General features: G+C 46.6%; 1 protein-coding gene across 1 annotated transcript in view; it reads right to left on the reverse strand.

The window, feature by feature from the left end:
- Positions 1 to 25,969, reverse strand: part of abca12 (ATP-binding cassette, sub-family A (ABC1), member 12) — an 89,673-nt gene that overhangs the window by 31,200 nt on the left and 32,504 nt on the right. Inside the window, exons 26-42 of the mRNA XM_035409574.1 lie at positions 25,446 to 25,666; positions 22,003 to 24,411; positions 21,682 to 21,773; positions 19,672 to 19,778; positions 18,957 to 19,177; positions 18,577 to 18,653; positions 18,281 to 18,411; positions 15,912 to 16,082; positions 15,074 to 15,238; positions 6,852 to 7,047; positions 5,644 to 5,783; positions 4,506 to 4,625; positions 3,813 to 3,903; positions 2,792 to 2,971; positions 2,037 to 2,364; positions 997 to 1,111; positions 149 to 478 (exon numbers count right to left, since the gene is read on the reverse strand). Coding sequence (XP_035265465.1) covers positions 149 to 478; positions 997 to 1,111; positions 2,037 to 2,364; positions 2,792 to 2,971; positions 3,813 to 3,903; positions 4,506 to 4,625; positions 5,644 to 5,783; positions 6,852 to 7,047; positions 15,074 to 15,238; positions 15,912 to 16,082; positions 18,281 to 18,411; positions 18,577 to 18,653; positions 18,957 to 19,177; positions 19,672 to 19,778; positions 21,682 to 21,773; positions 22,003 to 24,411; positions 25,446 to 25,666 — 5,094 coding nt within the window. The remainder of the gene's footprint in view (positions 1 to 148; positions 479 to 996; positions 1,112 to 2,036; positions 2,365 to 2,791; positions 2,972 to 3,812; positions 3,904 to 4,505; positions 4,626 to 5,643; positions 5,784 to 6,851; positions 7,048 to 15,073; positions 15,239 to 15,911; positions 16,083 to 18,280; positions 18,412 to 18,576; positions 18,654 to 18,956; positions 19,178 to 19,671; positions 19,779 to 21,681; positions 21,774 to 22,002; positions 24,412 to 25,445; positions 25,667 to 25,969) is intronic.

The following is a 25,969-nucleotide window of genomic DNA, read 5'->3' on the forward strand; positions in this document are numbered from 1 at the left end:
TTTAATGGGGATTTGCACGCATTCTTCTTCTGTGGTTTACAGACCCTGAATACTTTATCAGTGTGCATGGTGTGTGCACACCTGTAGACCTCCCCGGCAGGCGGTGGGGGGGGGGGGGGGGGTGGGGGGGTTAGGTTATGCCTCTCACCAGCGCGCTCTTGGCAGAGAAGGACAGCGTGGTCTCCAGGGAGATGACCACGATGAAGGGGAAGAAGCAGATGACGTAGATCAGGCTGCCGCTCAGCCCGGCGATGTTGGTCTTGTCGAAGAAGGCGCTGACCAGGAAGCTGATGGCCAGGATGGACAGGCCGTAGTCGCAGAGGTAGAGGAAGAGCAGGAAGCCGTCGCTGTTGGGCAGGATGCGGCCGCCCTTCAGGATGATGGTGAGGATGATGATGGTCACGACCAGGAAGGCCGAGCTCTCAAGGAACCAGGCGCAGAAGTGGCTGAAGGGATTAACCCCCATCATCTTCATGTACTGGGGGGACAGACAGGGAAAAAGGCGATTGGTGGACTGGAGAGCAGGTCGGCTTGGGGCTGTTAGTGAGACCGTACCCATATCAGTTGCTCAGGGAGATACAGAACAGCCAATCATCACACAAGCAAAAAAACGGACGGAGGCATATGAAGGCAAGACCCTTATTTTTGATCGCTGACCGCATTACAGGAAGAGGCAGCAAAATGCAGCACATTTTCAGTTACGCACTTAAACACTTCATAAGGAGGGGAAGGAGCACTTCCCTGATCCTGATGTTCCTCGTCAGAAGGTTACAGTGCATCACATCAGCCTTTAATTCTAGTGCATTTCTGAGTGGCTCAACGGGGCCTCAATCCATAAATACAGTGCATTTCTACGCAGGTTAGCATGTTAGCCCTAATGCTAATGTAGAATATTAACTCTGACCCACGATGAGAGAGTCCTCTGCAGTTTACTTGGCGTCGCTCCCCAACTGTAACTTTTTTTTTTTTTTAAACAGAAATACATCAATCCCGAACCTCGTGCAGCCGCAGTTCTCTCTCGTGGACCAGCTTCTTGACAAAGTTGGCGATGAACAGGACCCAGGCGATCATGAGCACCAATGGGAACGCGAAGGAGATGCTGTTCAGGTACCTGCAAGGCAACAGAGGCGTCGTCAGGCAACAAGGCAGTTACGGCAGTTACGGCAGTTACGGCAGTTGGCAGCACTCAGCGTCCAAAGATACCGTACCTCTTGCACAATCAACCAATAAAACCAGCTGCTCCTGCTGCTGGGACTATTCATTACAAGAACCTGGCTTTAATACGATCAGACATGGCATGCGTTCGTTTGAATCCTTGGGCTCGAGCGTTATCTGTGTTATGACACACCTTCACCAGTTCCGGCAAAACGTACTCTCTCTGACAAATCAACGCGGAGGAGATACACACTCATCCATCACGGAGCGCAAGCGCGTACAGGAGAAAACACTGTTATTCCTTCACTGTTATGTCCTTACTGACACATCAATATCACCTTGTGTCACCGTGCTATTTGTGGCAGAGACAAAACTGCACGTTGCTGCAGACCGTGACAGTAGAAAAGGTGCAATATCTGAACAAAAATTCATTTTAAGCAAAAAAAAAAAAAAGAAGACATTTTAATCATTAACATTTCCCTAGTGCTAACATGCAGATAAAGGAAACATATGACGGCACGTATCACACAGTGGTGTTGAGCCACTAGCTAGCTCAGACTCCAAAGGCTGCAGTAGGCCCAAAACTCCAGTGTAAAATGAGCACAACTGTGGTACAGTACAGTATATGTGAACACCGCAATTTGCCTGTACTGTAGCCGAATAAGTACTATAGCTCAGCATGTACATGTGTAACAATACCGTGTAAGACAAAATTTATTTGTTTTTTAAATGCCAAAAAAGATATGTCTTTTATATGCTTCAAAATATACTTGTACTATGCAACATAACATGTGTGTGTGTGTATACGCACTCGTCGTGCAGGTAGCAGGGGTGTGTGTGTGTGTGTGTGTGTGTGTGTGTGTGTGTGTGTGTGTACTCACTCGTCCTGCAGGTAGCAGGGATAGGGGAAGGCCTGAAGCTGCACGGCTGGCTCCTCCACCCTGCGGCCCAGCTGCAGCTCCATGATGGCGCGGTCGATGCTCTCCTGCAGGTAGACGAAGCCGCGGTTGTAGCGCTGCGTCTTGACGGGCGAGATGTAGGGGCCCTTCACCCAGAAGGGGTTGCGCTCGCGGTCCGTGCGCATCACGTTCTCGATGTTCATGCGGACGGTGTACGCCACCTTCGGCGGGAGGGGCGGGGAGCCCGGCGCGTTCCTACGCCGCCGGGACGGGCTCGACCCCTCGCCCTTCGGCAGATCGAAGATGACACCTGAGGAGGGAATTCGGTGAGCTTTCCACGACAACCGTGGCCTGAAGACGCACCTCTTCAGACTATACCTGGACTAACTACCACCACTTTATTATTATTATTATTATTATTATTATCATTTTAATTACAGGCACTTAGCAGACACTCTTGTCAAGAGCAACTTACACATCCATTTCATACAGCTGGATATACACTGAAGCAATGCAGGTTAAGTACCCTTGCTCAGGGGTACAACGTCAGTGTCCTACTAGGCAGTCGAACCTGCGACCTTTAGGTTACAAGACCAACTCCTTTCCCATTATACTGCGCTGCCACCTAACATGTATACATAGACAGCATGCAGACATAGAGACACCGAGAGGCCGACATGAGATTGGCTCAGAGAGAAGGGCCAATCGGAGCCTGGGCGGCGGTGGGCGGGGCTTACTGGCGTAGAGGTCGCGGGTGCGCGTGAGGTTCTCGCCGAGATTGTCGAGCTCCTCGGTGGAGTTGAGGCCCTGGAAGCGGTCGAAGTTGACGCAGGAGGAGAGGTTCATCATCAGCGTGGACAGCGTGGTGATCTGCGTGATGATGTGCTTGTTCTTCTCCAGCAGGATGGACATGTTGGCTGTGCGGAGACAGGACACGTCAGGAAAAGGGGGGGGGGGGGGGGGTCACGCTACAGGGGGGCATCACTGTAGAGGAGACTCTTACGAACAGGCAGCTGCCGGGGGCGCTGAGCATTGGGGGCCACCCCTGAGGGCTGAGTTTTAGGAGTTTTGAGGAACGTGGTGACAGTGGAAGTGGGTCAGAAGGGCCGCATGGGATATTCAGCTGAGGACCCCCCCCCGGGACCAACCCCCCACCCCCACACCACCCGCCACCCCAGACTGTAGAATTGCCCCCACCCTCCTGCCCAGCCCAGTGTGTAGAATAACCTCTGCATCTCTGAGTGATAGTTCGAGAGACTCTGCGGAGTGTGTACATCAGCACAGCACAAAAATAGACGGGGGGGGGGGGGGGGTTACTGGACGACTGTAACAGCGCTGGCTGCGTGACTCACGGGAGCTGGATTGACGAGGCGCATAACGTCTCACACACATATCTAATATTACCCAGCCATTTATCTTGTTTGTACCCGACGCGCCAGAGCAACTTTTGTGTGCACATATTTATTTTCCCATTCCGCTTCCGGTGATTGGGGGCTCTGGATTCAAGGTCAGATTGCGATCTGCTTTCTGCCTCGGAATCGTCACGGACGCGCCTTTTATCTCCGTCGGCAGATGGCCGCGGCGAGGTGGAACCTCGTCGCCGGGGTCGTATTCGACCGTCTCCGCGCCGACCCGCGCGGCCTGGCCTCCCTCCCGGTTTCCGCGTCATCTCTAGCGTTCCGCGGATGAGATTTAAAAACTGAAACGAAGCGAAAAATGAAAGCGAGAGAGAGAACGAGAGGGGAAAACGGAACTCACAGAAGCTGGTGAGGGTCTGCTGCAACAGGGGGACGTTGATGTCGGTCTGCAGCTGGATGAAGTTCTGCACGAAGGGATTGCGGAGGGAATTCTGGGAAGGGTAAAGCAGACAGGCGGAGCGTTACGGGGACTGAACTTTGACCTGCAAATTCAAGACACCGGGCTCGTTCCACTTCCGCTTCTTTTAACCCGTCCCCGTCTTCCCGGTCCTCGGCCTGACGGCGGAAATCGACCAAGGTCCGCCATCTTTCCGCCATTCACCATCGCTGCGTTCTGCAAAGTTCTCCTTGGAGGAGTGAGGAGGCTCCCGGAGGAGGCTTCAGCAAAGGACACACAAGTGCATCCTTTGCGGAAGTTTTTTTTTTCTTCAGACGTACAAATGATCGAACTGCGGCTCCACCTCTCCCCGTCTGCCGCGTGCGTAACTGACGCGGCTTCAAACTGACGCTTGACTGAGCGAGGACGTTCCCTTAGCCTAACACACGTTGCCTCGATTCCTCCGCCCTCACGTCCTTTCCTCGCCTCCTTTCCTCGCGTCCTCCACTGGGGGGGGGGGAGCTAAGGACGCGAGGAAAGGACGCGAGGAAGAGACGCAAGGAGCGAAAATGAGCAATTGGAAGGAGCTGCGTCGCGGCGTTGTTCTTCCGGGGTCGGAGGTCACCGCCAGGCCACCTGCGGCACGCGCTGGCTCACCTGGAGCAGCGGAAGGGTCTTCTGCAGCAGCCTCGCCGAGTCCAACACGTAGCCGGAGGACTTCAGCCACTCCTGGGCGTACACCCGCAGGTCAGCGAACTGCTGCAGCGTGGCGTTGGACTGGGAACAAAGAAATACACATTTACAAACCATATTCATTAATACGAAGTCTGCGCTTCCGTCTGCGAGACGCTTCTCCAGCAGGCTACGCAGTACGCTTGTGTAATAGACTTAGGGAGCACACATATCAGTTCCTGAGGGATTGTGGTGCGAGTGCTGTTTTTTTCTTACCAATTAACTAAATGAGCCAATTAGCCACCGCTGATTTACTCATAAACATTAGCCCACAGTAACCTGTTTCAAATCAGGGCAGAATTAAGTCTTCATCTGTAATTAATGATTTTTTTTTTATCCCAAAGGTCAACAAGAAAATGATTAGGTTGCTTACATAATTAAGAGCAGAGATTGCCCAACAGTGTCCTTGTGACCGATTGTTAGTTCTTTAAAATAATAAATGGATGTGAAGTGTGTGTGTGTGTGTGTGTGTGTGTGTGTGAGAGAGAGAGAGACCGAGAGAAAGTGTGATAGAGAGCGACTGAGTGTGTGTGTGTGTGTGTGTGTGAGAGAGAGAAAGAGAGACAGAGAGAGAGCAAGAGAGAAAGTGTGATAGAGAGTGACTGAGTGTGTGTGTGTGTGTGTGTGAGAGAGAGAGAGAGACAGAGAGAGAGCAAGAGAGAAAGTGTGATAGAGAGTGACTGAGTGTGTGTGTGTGTGTGTGTGTGTGTGAGAGAGAGAGACAGAGAGAGCGCGAGAGAGAAAGTGTGATAGAGAGTGACTGAGTGTGTGTGTGTGTGCGTGTGTGTGTGTGTGTGTATTGCTGGGTAATATGTGAGTGTGATTAGGCGTGTGTATTTATGGTTGCTCAGGTACGGTTGCTCATGTACAGTATGTGGATGTGTGTGTACACGCGCACATGTGCTTGCGTTCGCATGTGTGCGTCTGTGTGTGTGTGTGGTGTCTGTGTGTGTGTCTGTGTGTGTGTGTGTGTGTCTGTGCGTGTGTCTGTGTGTCTATGTGTCTGTGCGTGTGTGTGGTTTATATGTGCGTGTGGGGGGGGGGGGGGGTGTGTTCCGAGTACCTTCTTCATGATGTCTCTGGTCAGGGGGGTATCAGGGGTGTAAAGAATCCGACCCAGCAGCATGGGCTTGAGGAAGGCCCAGGCAACAGCGCCCCCTGTGGTGTTCACCATGTCCAGGTAGAAGTTCATACAGAACGGAGCTGAGAGACAGAAAGCCAGCGTTACTGCTGTCCATGGATAACATTCATTTACCTCTTACCTGTAACCCTATCAATCAACTTCTACCATTACACATCATCTGGTGCCTGTAATGCACACACATCCAACACATCAGTTTCCCATCACATGACCTGTACAACCTGTCTGTTCTTTTTGGTCCTATTAAGAATTTTTTATTTTTTATTTTATTGCAATTTACAATTTAGGCATGTAGCCGAGCGCTTATCAAGTATGACTTAAAACTACAGCAAATGAAAAAAAGGCCTGATTTGTAAATGGCCAGCATCCCAAGCAATGCTTAATGTGAGATGCAATGCTCAAGCCATCACACCCCAGCGATAGGTAACCCTTCCTCACTGGAACTGGTGAATGCGAAGTTAGAGAACGGATTTTTTTTTTTTTCAACTGACTAGTTTTAATGAGTTTACTGATCATTATTCACCCCTTTAGAGACAGAGTAGCTGACATACTGTACAACGCAGTAGCAATGCCGGGCCTATGCTGTCGTAAGTGTGTTAATGCTGATAACAAACAGCATTTCTTGAGCGTATTTGCACAGAACTTAATTCGTCCATCCGTTCCTTTGCTGCCTGTCCCAATTAAGCAAACAGCGAACTGAGATTCGGTTCAGCAGTCGTTTGAACGCCTAAAATAACGGTGGCGGGGGCGAAACGAAAGCAGATGCACAGCTGTCACCCTTACGAGCGCAAACAATCAATCAATCAAATTTTATTTGTATAGCCTATTTTACAGCAGTTGTCACAATACGCTTCACAGACAACCCTGGCCTAAACCCCCACAGGAGCAAGCCTAAGGCAGCAGTAGCAAGGAAAAAAAACTCCCTGTGGCAGATGGGAAGAAACCTTGGAAAGAACCAGGCTAAAGGGGGAAACCCATCCTCCTCTGGTCGGCTCAGGGTGCCGACTGGTGACCAGCACGTCGGTCATATTTATACAAACAAACGAACGGCTTCCTTCTGTTGTGTTGTGTCTTTCCGCACGGAGCGCGGCGGTGCGTTCCAACGGGGGGGCGACGGGTTCTGTGCTCACTGGCATCGCGGGGGATGTTGAACTTTTCGATGAGCTCCTCGATCTTGGGGTCCCCCTGCGTGGACGGGTCCGTCTCGGACGAGATGGGCAGCTTGGAGATGCCGAACAGGGACAGCATGCCATTGGCACACATGGCTCTGGATACGGTCAGGAAGGTGGCCTTGCTGGAGATGGTGGAGCGCTCCTGATTTACCAGCTGGGTGGGTAAGAGAGAGAGAGAGAGAAACGTTGGTGGTGCACCAGCTGGGCGGGTAAGAGAGAGAGAGAGAGAGAGAGAGAGAGAGAGAGAGAGAGGGAGTAGACTTTGTGGTGTACCAGCTGGGTGGGTAAGAGAGAGAGAGAGAGAGAGAAAGAGAGAGAGAGAGAGGGAGTAGACTTTGTGGTGTACCAGCTGGGTGGGTAAGAGAGAGAGAGAGAGATAGAGAGGGAGAGAGGAAGTAGAGTTGGTGGTGTACCAGCTGGGTGGGTAAGAGAGAGAGAGAGAGAGAGAGAGAGAGAGAGAGAGGTAGTAGAGTTGGTGGTGTACCAGCTGGGTGGGTAAGAGAGAGAGAGAGAGAGAGAGAGAGAGAGAGAGAGAGGTAGTAGAGTTGGTGGTGTACCAGCTGGGTGGGTAAGAGAGAGAGAGAGAGAGAGAGAGAGAGAGAGGCAGTAGAGTTGGTGGTGTACCAGCTGGGTGGGAAAGATAGAGAGAGATCTTATATCTGGAATCAGGGGCTTATTTCCCCAATTTACAAGAGTGGAGACAAATTTGACCCTAATAACTACCGAGGCATCTGTGTGAGCAGCAATCTGGGGAAGATTTTCTGCAGCATTATCAATGCCAGAATGCTAGCCTTCCTTATGAAACACAATGTCTTGAGCAAAGGACAAATTGGCTTTCTACCAAAACATCGCACAACTGATCATGTTTATACCCTACACACCCTAATTAATCAACATGTACACCAAAAAAGCAAAGGTAAAATTTTTGCATGCTTTATAGATTTTAAAAAGGCTTCTGATTCTATTTGGCAAGAAGGACTATATTATAAAATTCTCCAAAGTGGTGTAGGGGGTTTATGACATAATAAAATCTATTTATGTCAATAATAAATGTGGACTAAAAATTGGGAATAAAAGAACAGATTTCTTCACTCAAGGACGAGGTGTTTTTCAGGGATGCAGCTTGTCACCAACGCTCTTTAATATCTATATTAATGAGTTAGCGGTGCTGTTGGAACAATCTGCTACCCCTGGCTTAACCCTAAACAACAAGGAAGTTAAATTCCTACTCTATGCGGATGACCTGGTGTTGCTGTCGCCCACAGAACAAGGGCTACAGCAACATTTAGATTTACTGGTGCAATACTCTCAGGACTGGGCACTGACAGTAAACTTTAAAAAATCAAAAATAATGATATTCCAAAAGAAACCCAGATCTCAGGAAACCAGACATGTGTTCACTCTAGGAAACACCGCACTAGAGCACTCCCTGTTCTATGATTACCTGGGGCTCAAAATAAGTGCCTCAGGAAACTTTGGTCTGGCAGTGAATACACTAAAAGAAAAAGCCTGCAGAGCCTTTCATGCAATTAGAAGAAAATTTCACAAAATAGACATACCAATTAGAATTTGGCTTAAAATCTTTGACAGTGTAATCCAACCAATTGCCTTATATGGAAGTGAAGTATGGGGTCCATTCAGTTATCACAACTACACTAGGTGGGACAAGCATCCTATAGAGGCCTTGCATGCAGAATTTTGTAGAACAATACTAAACATCCAAAGGAAAACTCCCACCAATGCATGCAGGGCAGAATTAGGCAGATACCCATTGATAATTAACATTAAAAAAAGAGCACTTAAATTTTGGATGCACCTCAAATCAAGTCCCCAAGACACAATGCAATTTCAAGCACTGAAAACCCAAGATCTGAAACCCAAAAAGAGTCCTCTCAGTCAGCTGGTCATGAGACTCACTAACCAACTAAAACCAAACACTGACCAAACTCAGACCAGCGCTGCTTTAAAACCAGAAATTAGAGTAAACCAAATAATTAAACAAACAAAAGATGCCTATCTGGAACACTGGAATAATGAAACCAAAACACAAAATAAACTTAATTACTACTTGGCCCTAAACAGAGAATACAATTTGGCAGAGTATCTCTTCTCTGTCAGAGATACAAAGCAGAGACAAATCCTGACCGAGTACAGGCTCAGTGACCACACCTTAGCAATTGAAAAAGGAAGGCACAAAAAAACATGGCTACCCAAAGAAGAACGTATATGTGGTCACTGCAAGACAGGAGAGGTAGAGACAGAGATGCACTTCCTGTTATATTGTGAAAAATATTCACAGATAAGGGAAACATATTTTAATAAGATCCAAAATTCAACATTCCTAAACAAATTTCCCTCCCTAACAAATGACCAAAAGCTGCGAGTCCTATTAGGAGAAGGAGCGACAGCCTCACTCGCAGCTAGATACGTTTTTGCCTGTCACAGCCTGAGGGACAGTGGGTGAGCATCCAACAAACATATGTATGTGTGTGTGTATATATGCATATGTATTTGTATGTATATGTATATGTGTGTGTATGTATATATGTGTGTGTGTGTGTGTGTGTGCATATGTATGTACATATGTGTATATATATATATGTATATATATATATGTATGCTTGTGTATGTGTGCATGTATATATATATGTCTATGTATATGCATATGTATGAGTATATATATAATACTCTTAATGAGAAAATACTTTTTTTTCAATTAATTTGATTCAGTTAACTTAATAGATAATAAGTATTATGTTCCTATCATTTGTGCTGTTACTGTTGTTGCTGCTTGTCTTCTTTTTTATTTTTAATTATATATTCTTACTGTAGTCACTACGCATTGGCAATATATATTTTTAAATATGTCATGCCAATAAAGCATTTGAATTTGAATTTGTATTTGAATTTGAGAGAGAGTAGTAGAGTTGGTGGTGTACCAGCTGGGTGGGTAAGAGAGAGAGAGAGAGAGAGAGAGGTAGTAGAGTTGGTGGTGCACCAGCTGGGTGGGTAAGAGAGAGAGAGAGGGAGTAGAGTTGGTGGTATACCAGCTGGGTAGGTAAGAGAGAGAGAGAGAGAGAGAGAGAGAGAGGTAGTAGAGTTCAAAAATGACATCACAGCAATAAAAAAAAATGGAATCACATATTTGGTTTAAAATAAGCAAAAAATTAATTGCATCCAAAAATGATCTATATTTATGCGCAATCTATGTCCCACCCTCTGAATCCCCTTATTACAAGGAGGACATGTTCCCCAACCTCCACAGTGAAATCAGCCATTTCCAGGCCCAGGGAAATGTGCTGATCTGTGGAGACCTAAATGCCCGAACAGGCACACAGCCTGATTTCATCAATGAAGACGGGAACAAGCACATATTTGGACAAAATCTCCTAAAAAATGTAACAAACCTACCCAGAAATAACTCCGACCACCATATTAATAAAAATGGAAGACAGCTACTACAGTTCTGTCACGACCTAAGTCTATATATTGTCAATGGTAGGATACGAGGCGACTCTTTGGGAAGATACACCTGCAGCTCACTTCTTGGTAACAGTACAGTAGACTATGTGGTCACAGACCTAGATCCATTCTCTCTCAGAGCATTTACCGTCAAGCCACTAACCCCTCTGTCCGACCACAGCCAAATCACAGTCTATCTCAAAAGGACAGAACCTAATACCAGCACCCACAACCCTCCCAGTAAGCTGTACAACATCAACCAATCATACAGATGGGAGACAAACAGCACAGAGGAATATCAGAAAGCAATCAATAATAAAGAAATCCAGACACTATTAGATACCTTTCTGGTCACTACATACCCTCAAAGTAAAGAAGAATTAAAAATGGCAGTCAAAAATGTAAACAACATATTTAAAAAGGCAGCTTTAATATCAAATTTAAAGAAAAAGCATAATGCCCCTAAAAAGATCAAAGCAGAAACATGGTTTGATAAAGACTGCAAAGAAATAAGGAAAAAACTTTTCTAAAAAAAAAAATTATCTAATCAGAAACACAGAGATCAACAAAACCCAGATTTACGCCTTGCTTACTTTGAGACATTAAAACACTATAAACACACCCTCAGAACCAAAAAAGAACAGCACAAACAGGCACAACTTACAATAATTGAGGAGTCAATCAATTCCAACAAATTTTGGGAAAACTAAATCAAACAAAACAAGAGGAATTGGCCATCCAAAATGGTAAAATATGGAAAGATCATTTTGAAAACCTCTATAAAAACATACCACATCAAAATCACCTGGAACAGAAAAGGATCTGTGAAAAACTAAACAAACTTGAGTTAAGCATAAAAGACAATCAGAATCCATTAGACACCCCAATCACTGAGCAGGAATTGACTGACAAACTGCTCCAATCTGGAAAAGCCAGCGGGCCAGATGGAATTTTAAATGAAATGCTAAAATACAGCAACCAAAAATTACAAAATGCAATTTTAAAGCTATTTAATTTTGTTCTGAGTGTGGGTTATTTCCCTGAAATCTGGAATCAAGGATTAATTACCCCTATATTTAAAAGTGGAGACAAATTGGACCCCAACAACTACCGAGGCATTTGTGTGAACAGTAATCTGGGGAAGGTTCTATGTAGTATAATAAACACAAGACTCATAGACTTCCTTATTGAGCACAATGTCTTGAGTAAAAGTCAAATTGGATTTGTTCCTAAACACCGTACAACTGATCATATTTACACCCTACACACATTAGTAGAAAAACATGTCAACCAAAATAAAAACAAAATTTTTGCCTGTTTCATAGATTTCAAGAAGGCATTTGATTCAATTTGGCACAATGGTTTGTTCTACACACTTATCCAAAGTGGTGTAGGGGGTAAAGTATATGATATAATCAAATCAATGTACACCAAAAACAAATGCGGAGTCAAAATTGGAAACAAAAAAACAGAATTCTTCTCTCAGGGGTGGGGAGTGAGGCAGGGCTGCAGCTTGAGTCCCACTCTGTTCAACATTTATATCAATGAACTGGCCATAGAAATAGAAACCCTGCATGCAGAACTTTGTAAAAACATCCTCCATGTCCAGAGGAAAGCACCAAACAATGCATGCAGGGCAGAATTAGGCCAATACCCATTATTAATTAACATCCAAAAAAGGGCAGTTAAATTTTGGATTCACCTCAAAAACAGCGACCCCCACTCTTATCATTACAAGGCCCTGAAATACCAAGAGATGAGCCCAAAGAAGAGTCCCCTCAGCCAGCTAGTCCTGAAGCTTAGTTCATTAACCCCTACTAACACAAAGCAGCCTCAAAACAGCAACATACAAGCAATTAGAGTCAACCAAATTATAGCAAAACATAAAGAAAATTACATCATCTATTGGGACACACAAACAAAAACACAAAGCAAATTAGAATGCTATCGGGCCCTAAAAAGAGAGTACACTGTGGCAGATTACCTGACCACAGTGAAAGATTTAAAAACAAGGAAAATATTGACAAGATATAGACTCAGTGAACACAACCTGGCTATCGAGACAGGTAGACACCGGCATACCTGGCTGCCCAGAGAGGACAGGTTGTGCTCACTTTGTGACATTGAAGAGGTGGAGATAGAGCTTCATTTCCTCACAAAATGTGAGAAATACAGAGAGACAAGGTCACTGTTCTTCCTCAAAATGAAAAAAATCTGCCCACAATTTGAGATGCACTCAGAGACAGAGAAGCTGCCATTCCTTTTGGGAGAAAGAAGGGAATGTGTAGATTTGGCAGCACAATACATTGCCACTTGTCACAAACTGAGGGACAGGGAGTAACATTGACACCAGAAAAGTAAAATTATTATAGTTCATTGACATTTTGTATGCGTTATGTTCTAGATGTAGAATTTTATTTCTGTGGATTGTCTGGATTTTATATTTTTTCTGTTTATTGTAGTTAAATTGTTATTGCCTGTCTATTATGTTTGTCATGTGAGTGAATGCTTTGGCAATGTAAGTGTACCCTTACCATGCCAATAAAGCTTATTTAATTGAATTGAATTGAAATTGAGAGAGAGAGAGAGAGGTAGTATGTTATGTTATAACCACTGCTTTGGCAACACAAGTGCCTATATTTGTCATGGCAATAAAGCACTTTGAAATTGAAATTGAGAGAGAGAGAGAGAGTGGGAGTAGAGTTGGTGGTGTACCAGCTGGGTGGGTAAGAGAGAGAGAGAGAGAGAGAGGTAGTAGAGTTGGTGGTGTACCAGCTGGGTGGGTAAGAGAGAGAGAGAGAGAGCGGTAGTAGAGTTGGTGGTGCACCAGCTGGGTGGGTAAGAGAGAGAGAGGGAGAGCGAGGGAGTAGAGTTGGTGGTGCACCAGCTGGGTGGGTAAGAGAGAGAGAGAGAGAGAGAGGTAGTAGAGTTGGTGGTGCACCAGCTGGGTGGGTAAGAGAGAGAGAGAGAGAGAGAGAGAGAGGTAGTAGAGTTGGTGGTGTACCAGCTGGGTGGGTAAGAGAGAGAGAGAGAGAGGGAGAGAGAGAGAGAGGTAGTAGAGTTGGTGGTGTACCAGCTTGGTGGGTAAGAGAGAGAGAGAGAGAGAGAGGTAGTAGAGTTGGTGATGCACCAGCTGGGTGGGTAAGAGAGAGAGAGAGAGAGAGAGGTAGTAGAGTTGGTGGTGTACCAGCTGGGTGGGTAAGAGAGAGAGAGAGAGAGAGAGAGAGAGGTAGTAGAGTTGGTGGTGTACCAGCTGGGTGGGTAAGAGAGAGAGAGAGAGAGAGAGAGAGAGGTAGTAGAGTTGGTGGTGCACCAGCTGGGTGGGTAAGAGAGAGAGAGAGAGAGAGCGAGGGAGTAGAGTTGGTGGTGCACCAGCTGGGTGGGTAAGAGAGAGAGAGAGAGAGAGGTAGTAGAGTTGGTGGTGCACCAGCTGGGTGGGTAAGAGAGAGAGAGAGAGAGAGAGAGGTAGTAGAGTTGGTGGTGTACCAGCTGGGTGGGTAAGAGAAAGAGAGAGAGAGAGAGCGAGAGGTAGTAGAGTTGGTGGTGTACCAGCTGGGTGGGTAAGAGAGAGAGAGAGAGAGAGAGTGAGAGAGAGAGGTAGTAGAGTTGGTTGTGTACCAGCTGGATGAGTAAGAGAGAGAGAGAGAGAGAGAGAGAGAGGTAGTAGAGTTGGTGGTGTACCAGCTGGGTGGGTAAGAGAGAGAGAGAGAGAGAGAGTGAGAGAGAGAGGTAGTAGAGTTGGTGGTGTACCAGCTGGGTGAGTAAGAGAGAGAGAGAGAGAGAGAGGTAGTAGAGTTGGTGGTGTACCAGCTGGGTGGGTAAGAGAGAGAGAGAGAGAGAGAGAGCGAGGTAGTAGAGTTGGTGGTGTACCAGCTGGGTGGGTAAGAGAGAGAGAGAGAAAGAGAGGTAGTAGAGTTGGTGGTGTACCAGCTGGGTGGGTAAGAGAGAGAGAGAGAGAGAGAGGTAGTAGAGTTGGTGGTGCACCAGCTGGGTGGGTAAGAGAGAGAGAGAGAGAGAGAGGTAGTAGAGCTGGTGGTGTACCAGCTGGGTGGGTAAGAGAGAGAGAGAGAGAGAGAAGTAGTAGAGTTGGTGGTGCACCAGCTGGGTGGGTAAGAGAGAGAGAGCGAGAGAGAGAGAGGGAGTAGAGTTGGTGGTGCACCAGCTGGGTGGGTAAGAGAGAGAGAGAGAGAGAGAGAGGTAGTAGAGTTGGTGGTGTACCAGCTGGGTGGGTAAGAGAGAGAGAGAGAGAGAGAGAGAGGTAGTAGAGTTGGTGGTGTACCAGCTGGGTGGGTAAGAGAGAGAGAGAGAGAGAGAGGTAGTAGAGTTGGTGGTACACCTGCTGGGTGGGTAAGAGAGAGAGAGAGAGAGAGAGAGGTAGTAGAGTTGGTGGTGTACCAGCTGGGTGGGTAAGAGAGAGAGAGAGAGAGGGAGAGAGAGAGAGAGGTAGTAGAGTTGGTGGTGCACCAGCTGGGTGGGTAAGAGAGAGAGAGCGAGAGAGAGAGGTAGTAGAGTTGGTGGTGTACCAGCTGGGTGGGTAAGAGAGAGAGAGAGAGAGAGAAAGAGAGGTAGTAGAGTTGGTGGTGTACCAGCTGGGTGGGTAAGAGAGAGAGAGAGAGAGAGGTAGTAGAGTTGGTGGTGCACCAGCTGGGTGGGTAAGACAGAGAGAGGGTGGGGTGGGGTGGGGTGGGGTGTAAATTATCAGGAAGGGGCACGCTCACACTTCGGAACTCAGAGTTGGCAACGAGGTTGAGGTCGCCGATGGAGACCAGGTAGCCCTGCAGCCGTTGGATGGCAGGCAGAAGTCTGTCCAACATGCTCATCAAGAATCTCAGCATCTCCAGCATGAAGCCGATCAGGCCTTGCATGTCACTGGACAGGATAAGCTAGGGGGCGGGGCCAGAGGGAGGAACAGAACAAGGTTAGTGCTTTTGAGCAGAGATGAGACAAAATAGAGAAATTCCCAAAATCGAAATTTCGTACAAAATGTTATATCCACTGAGCTTACTTGACAGCTTGGGTAGAATCAAGCTTGTGGACCTAAGTAGGTATCCACTGTCTTCAACTCATTTTAGCCTTCTATTTAAGCACTTTCATTTAGCTCTCACTTTTGTTGAGGATTTGTCCAGCACCAGTGTGTGTACATACTTACAGCATTATCAAGATACTGCTTGGAACACACACGCACATGTGCACACACAGTCACACGCATGCAAACACACACCTATGCATGCGCATGCACACGTGTAACCACAAATTAACTCTCACATCTAATCACGATCACAAAATCACAGTCAAGTCACAGTCTCTCTCTCTTTCTCTCACGCTCTCACTCACACGTCTGTCATAAGGGCTACACTACATCTGTCCTATTACCCGTCCCTTTGATTGGCCCTTAGCATTTATGCCTTATACTCTTTGCTGCTATTTGAAGTGGCACCACTCATTCACTTTGGCTCACTCAACGATGGTTTAATGTCGCGAGGTAATAATAATAATAAGCGTCTCAAAATGGCTGACGGGCCGTCACTTTGCAGAGCGAGCGACGAGCATCCTCACCCTGTAGATGACATTCTCCACGTTGACGTAGCGAACCACCAGCACCACGAAGTTGTACCACTCGTGCGGACTCAGCGAGCAGAAGGACTTGAAGAGCAGCTCCTCCGTGCGGTTCAGCGACAGGGCTGATGGGTCATCGCAGTGACGCATGTCAGCTAGCCAGGCCAGCAGCTGGAAAAGGAAGACCGCAAACTACTGAGAGAATGGATTCACAAAACCGCAAACGTCTGAGAGAATGGATTCACAAAACCACAAACGTCTGAGAGAATGGATTCACAAAACCGCAAACGTCTGAGAGAATGGATTCACAAAACCGCAAACTACTGAGAGAATGGATTCACAAAACCACAAACGTCTGAGAGAATGGATTCACAAAACCACAAACGTCTGAGAGAATGGATTCACAAAACCGCAAACTACTGAGAGAATGGATTCACAAAACCACAAACGTCTGAGAGAATGGATTCACAAAACCGCAAACTACTGAGAGAATGGATTCACAAAACCGCAAACTACTGAGAGAATGGATTCACAAAACCGCAAACTACTGAGAGAATGGATTCACAAAACCACAAACGTCTGAGAGAATGGATTCACAAAACCGCAAACTACTGAGAGAATGGATTCACAAAACCGCAAACTACTGAGAGAATGGATTCACAAAACCACAAACGTCTGAGAGAATGGATTCACAAAACCGCAAACTACTGAGAGAATGGATTCACAAAACCGCAAACTACTGAGAGAATGGATTCACAAAACCACAAACGTCTGAGAGAATGGATTCACAAAACCGCAAACTACTGAGAGAATGGATTCACAAACCCAAAAACGTCTGAGAGAATGGATTCACAAGACCGAAAAAAAACTATTGAGAATGGGTTCACAAAACCGCAAACTACTGAGAGAATGGATTCACAAAACCACAAACGTCTGAGAGAATGGATTCACAAGACCGAAAAAAAACTACTGAGAATGGGTTCACAAAACCACAAACTACTGAGAGAATGGATTTACAAAACCACAAACGTCTGAGAGAATGGATTCACAAGACCGAAAAAAAACTACTGAGAATGGGTTCACAAAACCACAAACTACTGAGAGAATGGATTCACAAGACCACAAACTACTGAGAGAATGGATTCACAAAACCACAAACGTCTGAGAGAATGGATTCACAAGACCGAAAAAAAACTACTGAGAATGGGTTCACAAAACCACAAACTACTGAGAGAATGGATTCACAAGACCACAAACTACTGAGAGAATGGATTCACAAGACCACAAACTACTGAGAGAATGGATTCATGAGACCACAAACTACTGAGAGAATCGATTCATGAGACCACAAACTACTAAGAGAATAGATTACAAGACCACAAACTACTGAGAGAATGCATTCACAAGACCGCAAACTACTGAGTGAATCGATTCATGAGACCACAAACGACTAAGAGAATAAATTACAAGACCACAAACTACTGAGAGAATGGATTCATAATACTGCAACTGAGAGAACTAACAGGAAGAATTGACTTCCTGCTTCCACAATGACATTGCTCAGACCACTGGCCAATCAGTACATCCAGGAGTCAATCGATACAACAGCCTTAATAAAAGACTCAAGAAGAGGTAATGAATACTTGACAATGTGGCATTCAGCAAATATGCATATGCATGCACATTAAATTTTCTCAGTAAAGGGCCAACTCCACTAAAACAAACAAAAAAAAAACACTTTTTTTCTTTTTGATCCATCTGTCTACAACCTATACATGACAACCAAATCACCAAACACCATTTAGCAGTAGCATAGATCTTGTCCAGTAAATTAGGTGTGTTTCTCACTTGTAAACACAGACTTATTGCTACATTTGTGTTATATTTTACAGGTTTATAGTTAGATCTGAATTCTCCCACAACCACTCGTGCAGTATTAAGCATTAAGTATTTAAACCGAAATTCCAACAACATTTTTTCTCTCTGTTTCAAATGAAACAGATCCTTCATGCAAGTGAAGACAAAAAGGACTGTATGGGCATTCTGCTTTAACTTCCTCTGCAGTGTACAGAGTATATATTTGAATGCACAACATTAACATCCCTCACCAAAACAGCTTTTCCCAATAGGCTGGTTTACCCCTGGATTGTGCTATTTGATAATACAGATTTTTCATAATTCCAACTGCTTATAGTCAAAAGGGCCTCCAGTGGAAAAAACAGCCATTTTGGATCAACAGGTTGCTGCAGTGAAACCTTACCTGCAGGCTGCTATTGGTTGCTGCAGTGAGGTTAAAGGCTACCTGCGCTGAAATGTTACATGCGGGCTGTTACCATAAGCCTTAACGATGACCGGGGCGAACGCAGTACCTGGAGGTTGTTGTCGGGCAGAACGGTGTCCATCAGACCATTGAGGACGTCGGAGGGTATTCTGGTCAGGTGCAGGACATCGATCACGAATGCCGTTTTGTTCTTCAGAAGGTCAGACACTTTCACCTGACCTGGGGGAAAGACGTGAAAAAAAAAAAAAAAAAATCTCAATCGACTGGAAAGCAGTCCATTGAACCACAGAGCAGAAACTGCTTTTCGATCAGCAGTAGGCGAGGATCAGCAGTACACACGCAATAATGATCGAGCGTTAGCGATTAGGGAAGACAGCACTGTACCAGGAGCCATGACACTGATGTTGAGGTAACTCAGACTGGTCACATTGAGTCCCAGGTAATTTGAGAGGGCATTCGTCCTGAAAAACGGGGGAAAAAACACAGTCAGGACCCTTTGAACTCACACAGACCCTTTTTCAGCTCACACACTCGCATAACATAACTCAAATAAAACCTAATCAAAATCGAAAACACATTTATTTGTATAGCTCTTTTTTTACAAAGACGCTGTCAGAAAGACACATTACAGAGCAACAGAAGGAGAACTGCACAAAAAACCAGGCCTGAACCCCAAAAAGCAAGCAGTGAGGTAAAAAAAAAAAAAAAAGTAACCCTGCAGTAACACCCCAGGGCCTGAGAGAGACAGAGGGGGCGCTCCATACCAGTTGGAGTCCACGTGGTAGGTGGTGGGGTCCCCAATGAAGGTCTCGAAAACGGCGTCGGAGACGACTTTGAGGCCCGCGCCCGCATCCCGCAGCAGGCTGGAGGACAGCATGTGGACCACCTCCGTGGTGGGGACCCCCATGGAGCACAGGAACCCCGGGGGGAGTGACAGCGCCCGGTACAGCTCCTGGAGCGAGCTCAGCCCCTCCAAATCACACACCTGACAGAGAGGGGGGGGGGCGAGCAGGGGGGAGAGCAAATGACAACCTGATGAATCCACACCATCACCTACTGAAGTCAGAAGGGCTGATTTTTCACAGGCGTTCAACACTGCCTGTCGAGTTGAGTTGATTTTGATAGATAAATATGAATATGAACCGACGAAAAATGAACAGCGGCTTCTCTCAGTGAGGCCAGTGGAGCAGGAGACTCGGCTGACATGCAGGGCTGCTCCATCCAGTACGCAGGACATTCAGCGCATGTCATGTAATATGACATAATACACAATATGCAGCGTAATACCAACAGCCCCCACTGCACTGTTTATGAGTGCTCTGTAAATAGTACAAGTTTCCTACTGTCCTATCTGAACATAATTCACACTTTACTTTGCTTCTTTTATTCTAGAAAAAAAACATCTGAATTTGAATGTTGAGTTGAATTTAGATTTGAGCTGAATTTTATTGATATCTTTATATTTGTTCACATTCTTACCTGGATCAGCAGGGTGTCAACAAGAGGGGTGAAGTTGCCGGACATCCAATCGGTTTCAAGAACCTTGAGGAGGCTGTCACCCATCTGGGACAGGTGATGAAGGGACTCTGTACAGGAGAGGGAGGGATGGGGAACAGGGGGAAGACCAATGAACACCATCCACTCAACCACACTCTCAGAAAAAAATCATTCTTTATGGAACCCATGGAGGTTTCTATGGAGGGTTCCATAAAGAACTAAAAAAGGTTCCAAGGAGAGCCCTTTCTAGTTTTTTGTTTTTTTATGGAACCCTCTATGGTTGGTACAAAAAGTGTGAACGCTCCAAGACTGGACCATTCCATCTGACAAAGAACCACTAAACTAGACAGGGTTCCTCTGTGGAGACACAAAGGAGCCTTTTGGGACCCTTTCATTCGAGAGTAAGAGTTGCAAACTGACAGAATGTAGCAAACCTAGGAAGCTTTCACAAAGACTATGCCACGGTAAAACTCAGAGCAACGGTATATATAATGCAGCATATCGGGAGAGGATAATCGAGTGTCATAGGCAAAATTTCAACACTACTAAGCTTCCTTCCCGCTGGGAATCGCCCGCTACCCTACTTTCCTTCCGCCATCTTTTAGAGCAGCTCTCCTGTATAGCCGGGTAGCAAGCGATGTAATTAAAACAATACATAAACTAAACTGCCAGAGCCGTGAAGCCCAGTACATCCTGCGTTATTATGTGCAGAAATGAACCAGACATTCTTCTTTTTTTGTACGCCTTCCACAGGCGCCGAACAGAACCGCAGAAGGGTCGGAGGGCACTTAGACGCGAAATGAGAACAGTGCATCCACACACGCGCGCGCGCGCGCGTACTGCAATACATCACAAGCAAACGATAAGGCATCAGCCCGAGTTTAAAAACTATAACACATATAACAAGGTTGCTGCTGACACACAAGTCGCGAAACGTGCCATCGGACCGTTAAGAGCTTAAGTTATTTCGAGCAGCGAGCTTCTTTCAAACAATGCGTTATTAGCAGAATGAAGCAATTACGGACTGTTAGAACACGGGTTGCAGGGTTACCACTGGAACGGAGGGATACGTTACATAAATACACACAAAGGAGACAACACAGATCTTTGTGCTTATTCACCAACGCCGAATAAGCACAGGTGGCATATTGTATTTTGGTCAGTGAGGGGAAGTTGGTTGGGCGGCACAGGCAGGGGGTGGAACAGAGAGGGGAAGGTAGTGGTTGAATTGCGCTTTGGTAATGACATTTAATAAGGCACTGAGTTCATTCTCCTGGAGACCGGCTACATGCCTTCTGGGCCCTTCTGTGAGATTTTCCAAAGCTGATATTAAGCCAAGCGTGTACGGTTTCAATTTGAATAATGTGGAATTTTACCCTAGAATTAGGGAGGAAACGCTTTGTTTGATCCATCGGCATTAGGCGAGGCATGAAAACCAATGCGCTCTTAAGAGATTGAGCCTTTTGGGTACTGCATTGTGGTTATTGACACGTGAGACAAATTGAAATTATGCTCAGATACAGCCAATTAAAAAAAAGAGTAAACTCCAGCTTGCTGCCAAATTAAATGTGGAAAGTTCTAACACAAAGTAAAATGCTGGAGCAATTTGATGTAAAGAGGAAGGATGAAGACCAAGGAAATGCATATAAGTGAAGAAGTCTTCAAGGGGCAAAGCTCGCAATGGGTGCTTCATGAAACAGAAGGAGTCAGCGGGGGCAGGGTTTGAATTACGAGGGGGATTAGAGGGGTCTGGCCCCCCTAATTAAGACTTGGACCCCCCCATGGGAGGTAAAAGCAACAGGTCGGGGGGGTCGAAACATTTATATATCCTTCTTACCTGTAATCGTAAATATTACAATATATTTCCCATCAGTGGCGTACATACTTTGGGGGGGTCCAAGTCTTAATTAGGGGGGTCCGCCCCCCCAATCCCCCCGTAATTCAAACCCTGAGTGGGGGAGTGATTGAGGAATGACAGACAAGCAACATTACCTTGAGATTCATTGAAAAGGTTCTTCATCAAATGAGCAAAGGGGACCCCATCTGGAATTCTGTCACCAATGTCAAACAACAGGTATGGAAGCCTAAAAGACAAAATGAACCGCGATGAAAAAGCACCAAACAATTCTTTGCTTTTTGCTTTCCCTCATTCAGAGGAAAAAGGTTCTGAACACAACAGACTATAACAGTTCATAGACACACTGCCATGTGTTCATTCTATTTAAGTATATGAGTATATATATATAAAAAAGAAACAATTTAAAAAGTTAACTTGATTTAAAAAGCAACAGTAAGACTGTGAAATCAACTCACTTTTCTGCCCAGTTTGTTGAATTCAATGTCAGCAGATGGCCCATGTTCATCTTAACAGCCCCGAACACTACTTGGGCCATCTGAGCCTCTGTGCTGTTGAGGGCCAGGGTGAGCATGCTGTGGACATCCTGCAGGAGAACCCGGGTGATGCTGGTAGCCTGATCCATGGGCCCCAGGTCAGAGGAGAGGATGGCCAGGACCCTCTGGACTGTCTGCTCAAGGTTGCCAATGACGTCAGCGGTGGTCTGGGAAGCTGGGAATGGCACAACAGCTAGCAGGGACTGGACAGAGGTGGCTATGGTGGAGGCGGCACCGCCCATGTCTCCACCGGTGTGGTTGAGGGTGATGGCCAAGGTCTCGAGGACGTAGAGGGAGGCATTAAGGTAGTGTCTGCCCTCGGGTGGTAGTACGGGGTCCAGGAGGATGACTGCCTGGCGTAGGGACTGGAACACGAGAGGCAAACGCATTGCGGACGGGTCCTGGGACAAGCTTGTCCACAGGCTCCTGGACACCAGGTCTGAGACAGAGAAGAGGGTGCCGGCGAGGCCATAGGGGGAGGTGCTCAGGTCCTCTGGAGACTCGGTGATATTCAGCATGATCAGAAGAGAGACAGTGACCTGTTCGGAAATGTTGAGGAAAGCGTGGGGGATTTCAGCACTGCTGGACACCCCAGACAGCCCAGCGAGGAGGGGGGTCTGGAGAGGCAGGACATACTGCCTCTGGTCCTCTGGAAGAAGGGACACCAGGTGTCCGACCACCTGTGTTACTGCCTGTTCTTGCTCTTGACTGCTTCCAAAGGTGTAGTTGGAGATGGAGAGGTTCCAGAGGGCCAGGGTAGCGAGAACACTGTTGAGGATCAGGGGATGGGTGACATCCTGGACAGGCTGCCCAGTGGAAAAGCTGGTCTCCCCAGCAGCAGCCAGGAGGTGGTCCAGTGAGTCTGAGACCAAGCTGACGGACCCCACAAGGCTCTCTGTGTCCATTGGCGAGAACAAAAGCATTGCAAAGCCTTCAATCATCTGAGCTGAGGAGTTGAAGTACATCACATCCTCTGGAGGCAGGAAGGTGGCAAAGGCAGCGATGGTCTGATCCAGCGCCATCGTGTAAGGGGCCAGGCTTGTCTGGGACTCAGGTTCAGAGACAGAGGTTATAAGATCATGAACGATCCCAGAAATCAGGGTGTCGATGTCTTTGGCAGCCTCCAAGTTCGTACTCAGTATGCTATTAACAGCTGTGAAGAACTGGATGGCTGTATCAGTGTGGTTACCCTGCTGGCTCTGTGCTATCTGGGAGACTATGGGGCTCAACTCGTGGATCATGAGCTCCACCTTCTGAGCGATGTCAAGGGAAGGTTGCCGGGACAGCACGGTAGCCACGTCAATGAGGGTACTCATACTTTCCAGAAGTTTCTCCATCTTCCCAAGGTCATCGAGACCCCAACCTTCTCTGCCAATCTCCGTGAACACGTCAAAATACTTCTCCCACTGCCCAGACGCAGTGGCGTAGGAGAGAGTTTTGAGGGCAGTGTCAATGATTTCAGCCTGTCGGTCCCCGGTCAACTGCATGGACCAGCCCTTTAACACAGTGGCAAGGTCTGGATTAGCAAAGAACACATTAACAGTTTCCATGATCTCTGCAGTTGTGGGCGGGACAGACAGAGCCTTCAGCAGAGCAGGGTAGTCTATTTCAAGTAGGTCCAGGTAGTCCTCTATTGGCGGCCTGTCAGCCATACGTTTGACCCTGCCGACGGACCGAGGCTGAGGCGACATGCCAAGCTGCTCCTGGAACTGGGCGATGTAGGTGTCAAGGGGGGCAAAGATGTCACTCGTGCTGGCCATCTGCCTCAGGGTGTCAAGGATGTTACCGAAAAGTTCAATGAAGAGGTCTGAGTAGGAACTCTGGAGGATGTCCAAAGACAGCAAATCCCTGACTGCGCCGTAGAGCTTCACCATGGCCTCCCACACAAACTCCATTCCGGAAGTTTCCGTGGACCTCCACCATTCACTCAGCTCAAAGGCTTTCTCCAGGATCAGGGAGGTGGCGTTTGCCCCCAGTAGCTGTTCCATGAACTGGTAAGCCACAGGCCAGTCTCCCAGTATCCGTTGCCGGATAATCTCCCTGATGGCGTCCTTTATGACTTTGTCGATGAGGTCGCCGTCGGCGCTGGAGAAGACCGCTCCGCTCGTGATCTGGTCCAGGGAGTCGCCGGTCCAGTTCAGCCCGCTCAGGACGACCTGGAGGGCCTGGCCGAGGAAGTTAGGGGCGAACGAGGAGTTCTCTGGCTGGAGAGAGTTCTGGAGGGTGTAGTCCACGGTCAGCTCCAGGGCCTGTGCTAACGGCTGCAAGTAGGGACAGTCAGCAGTGGCCTGCTCCAGCGAGGGCAGGAGGAATTCTGGGAAAGCCAAAGCACTGGGGAGGAGCAAGGAGACGTGGGAAACGCGTTAGCGCAAATAGTGATATTTTACAACATTAATACTCCTGTAAAAGGGCACAAGCTAATATTAGGTGAGGGAACATTACAATACGTTACATGCATTTATCAGACACTCTTATCCAGAGTGACTTACACAACGTTTACACTGCATCCACTTATACAGCTGGATATGTGCCGAAGCCCTTCAGGTTAAGTACCTTGCTCAAGGTTACAGCAGCAGTGTGTTACCTGAGAATTGAACCTGCGACCGTTAGGTTATAAGGCAAGTTCCTTACCCATTATACTACACTGCCATCCTGAAAGCATTGTCGCAGGTATAAACACTTTTACACACAACCATTACATTTATTTAGATCTAACTGAAATAAAATGTACAGCAGTGCCATTGGTAGTTTCATAAATAAGGTTGTTGGGGCATATGCGATTAAAATTAAATATATGGCAACAGATAGAGACATTCTTCAGTTTAACCCAATGGTCTATTTCCAATCAATACATGTCCGGCTGCCCTGCAATCTATTTTAATTTCCATGAAGTAACTATTGTGGTTGTTATCGCATCAGCTAAACATATTGAAGTCACAGTATTGAAAGGAAATCAATTCAATTAATCTCTGATTAACAGTGCCAGTTTTACGTACATGTATTTATTGATTAGATTGGATAAACTGGTGTTACTGAAAATGTAACTATTCCCCTCACATATTAACGGAGCTAAATCAGAATATCCCTTTAGAGCAAACTGGTATTCATAACTGCAACAGAAGATCGCGCACGTGAGCACATGGCTTGAGCACAATGCTAACTACCCAGCTCACTCAATGCTAAGCAATTTACAATAGTTTCAATAAAAAGTCAGACTCTGAAAATCATGTAGTTCATCTTTGAAGGTGAGCATTTATAGTATGGATTGCACTGATACTGTATAGCATACAGAAAAACCCTTTTTTTTTTTTAAAATATCCCCCCGTCCCTACTCCACAAACATGAATCATACTCCTTTCAGTCACCTTTGGAGCAGCTGTTCGCTGAGAACGCTGCTCATCCAGTCCTCCATGCTAGACAGGCCTGGTGGCGGGACGAGGTCGAGAAGCAGGCAGTGACCCGCGAGGTCACTGGTGAAGGCCTCTATGACGAGGGAGTGGTTCACGATGGCCAGGTACGCGGACTGCAGCTCGGCCACGATCAGCTCTGCGCTGGCGTTCGCGGGCATCGTCTCCACGCCAGCACCCTGCACAAAAAACACGGGCACACTGATTTACCACTCACCTGCACGGTGCCACCAAAATTAGGCAAAGCCGCCACTGAGCCCTTACTGCAAGGTGTGAGGTCACAAATATGCGACTAGGATGTTCTTATCTGAACATTCTAATACTGATTGGTCACTTCTGGTAGTTGAAAGCAATGGAGTTGTAGCACACTGACTTATAATTTTGAAGAAGAAAAAAAGAAAACCACCATACCAAAAAGCCTACTCTTCAAAGGATGTAAAGGGTTCTAGCAGCTTATCTGTAAACTGTGTACAGACTGACAT

This window comes from Anguilla anguilla, chromosome 3, assembly GCF_013347855.1.
Source record: "Anguilla anguilla isolate fAngAng1 chromosome 3, fAngAng1.pri, whole genome shotgun sequence".
In the NCBI taxonomy this organism is placed as follows: Eukaryota; Metazoa; Chordata; class Actinopteri; order Anguilliformes; family Anguillidae; genus Anguilla; species Anguilla anguilla.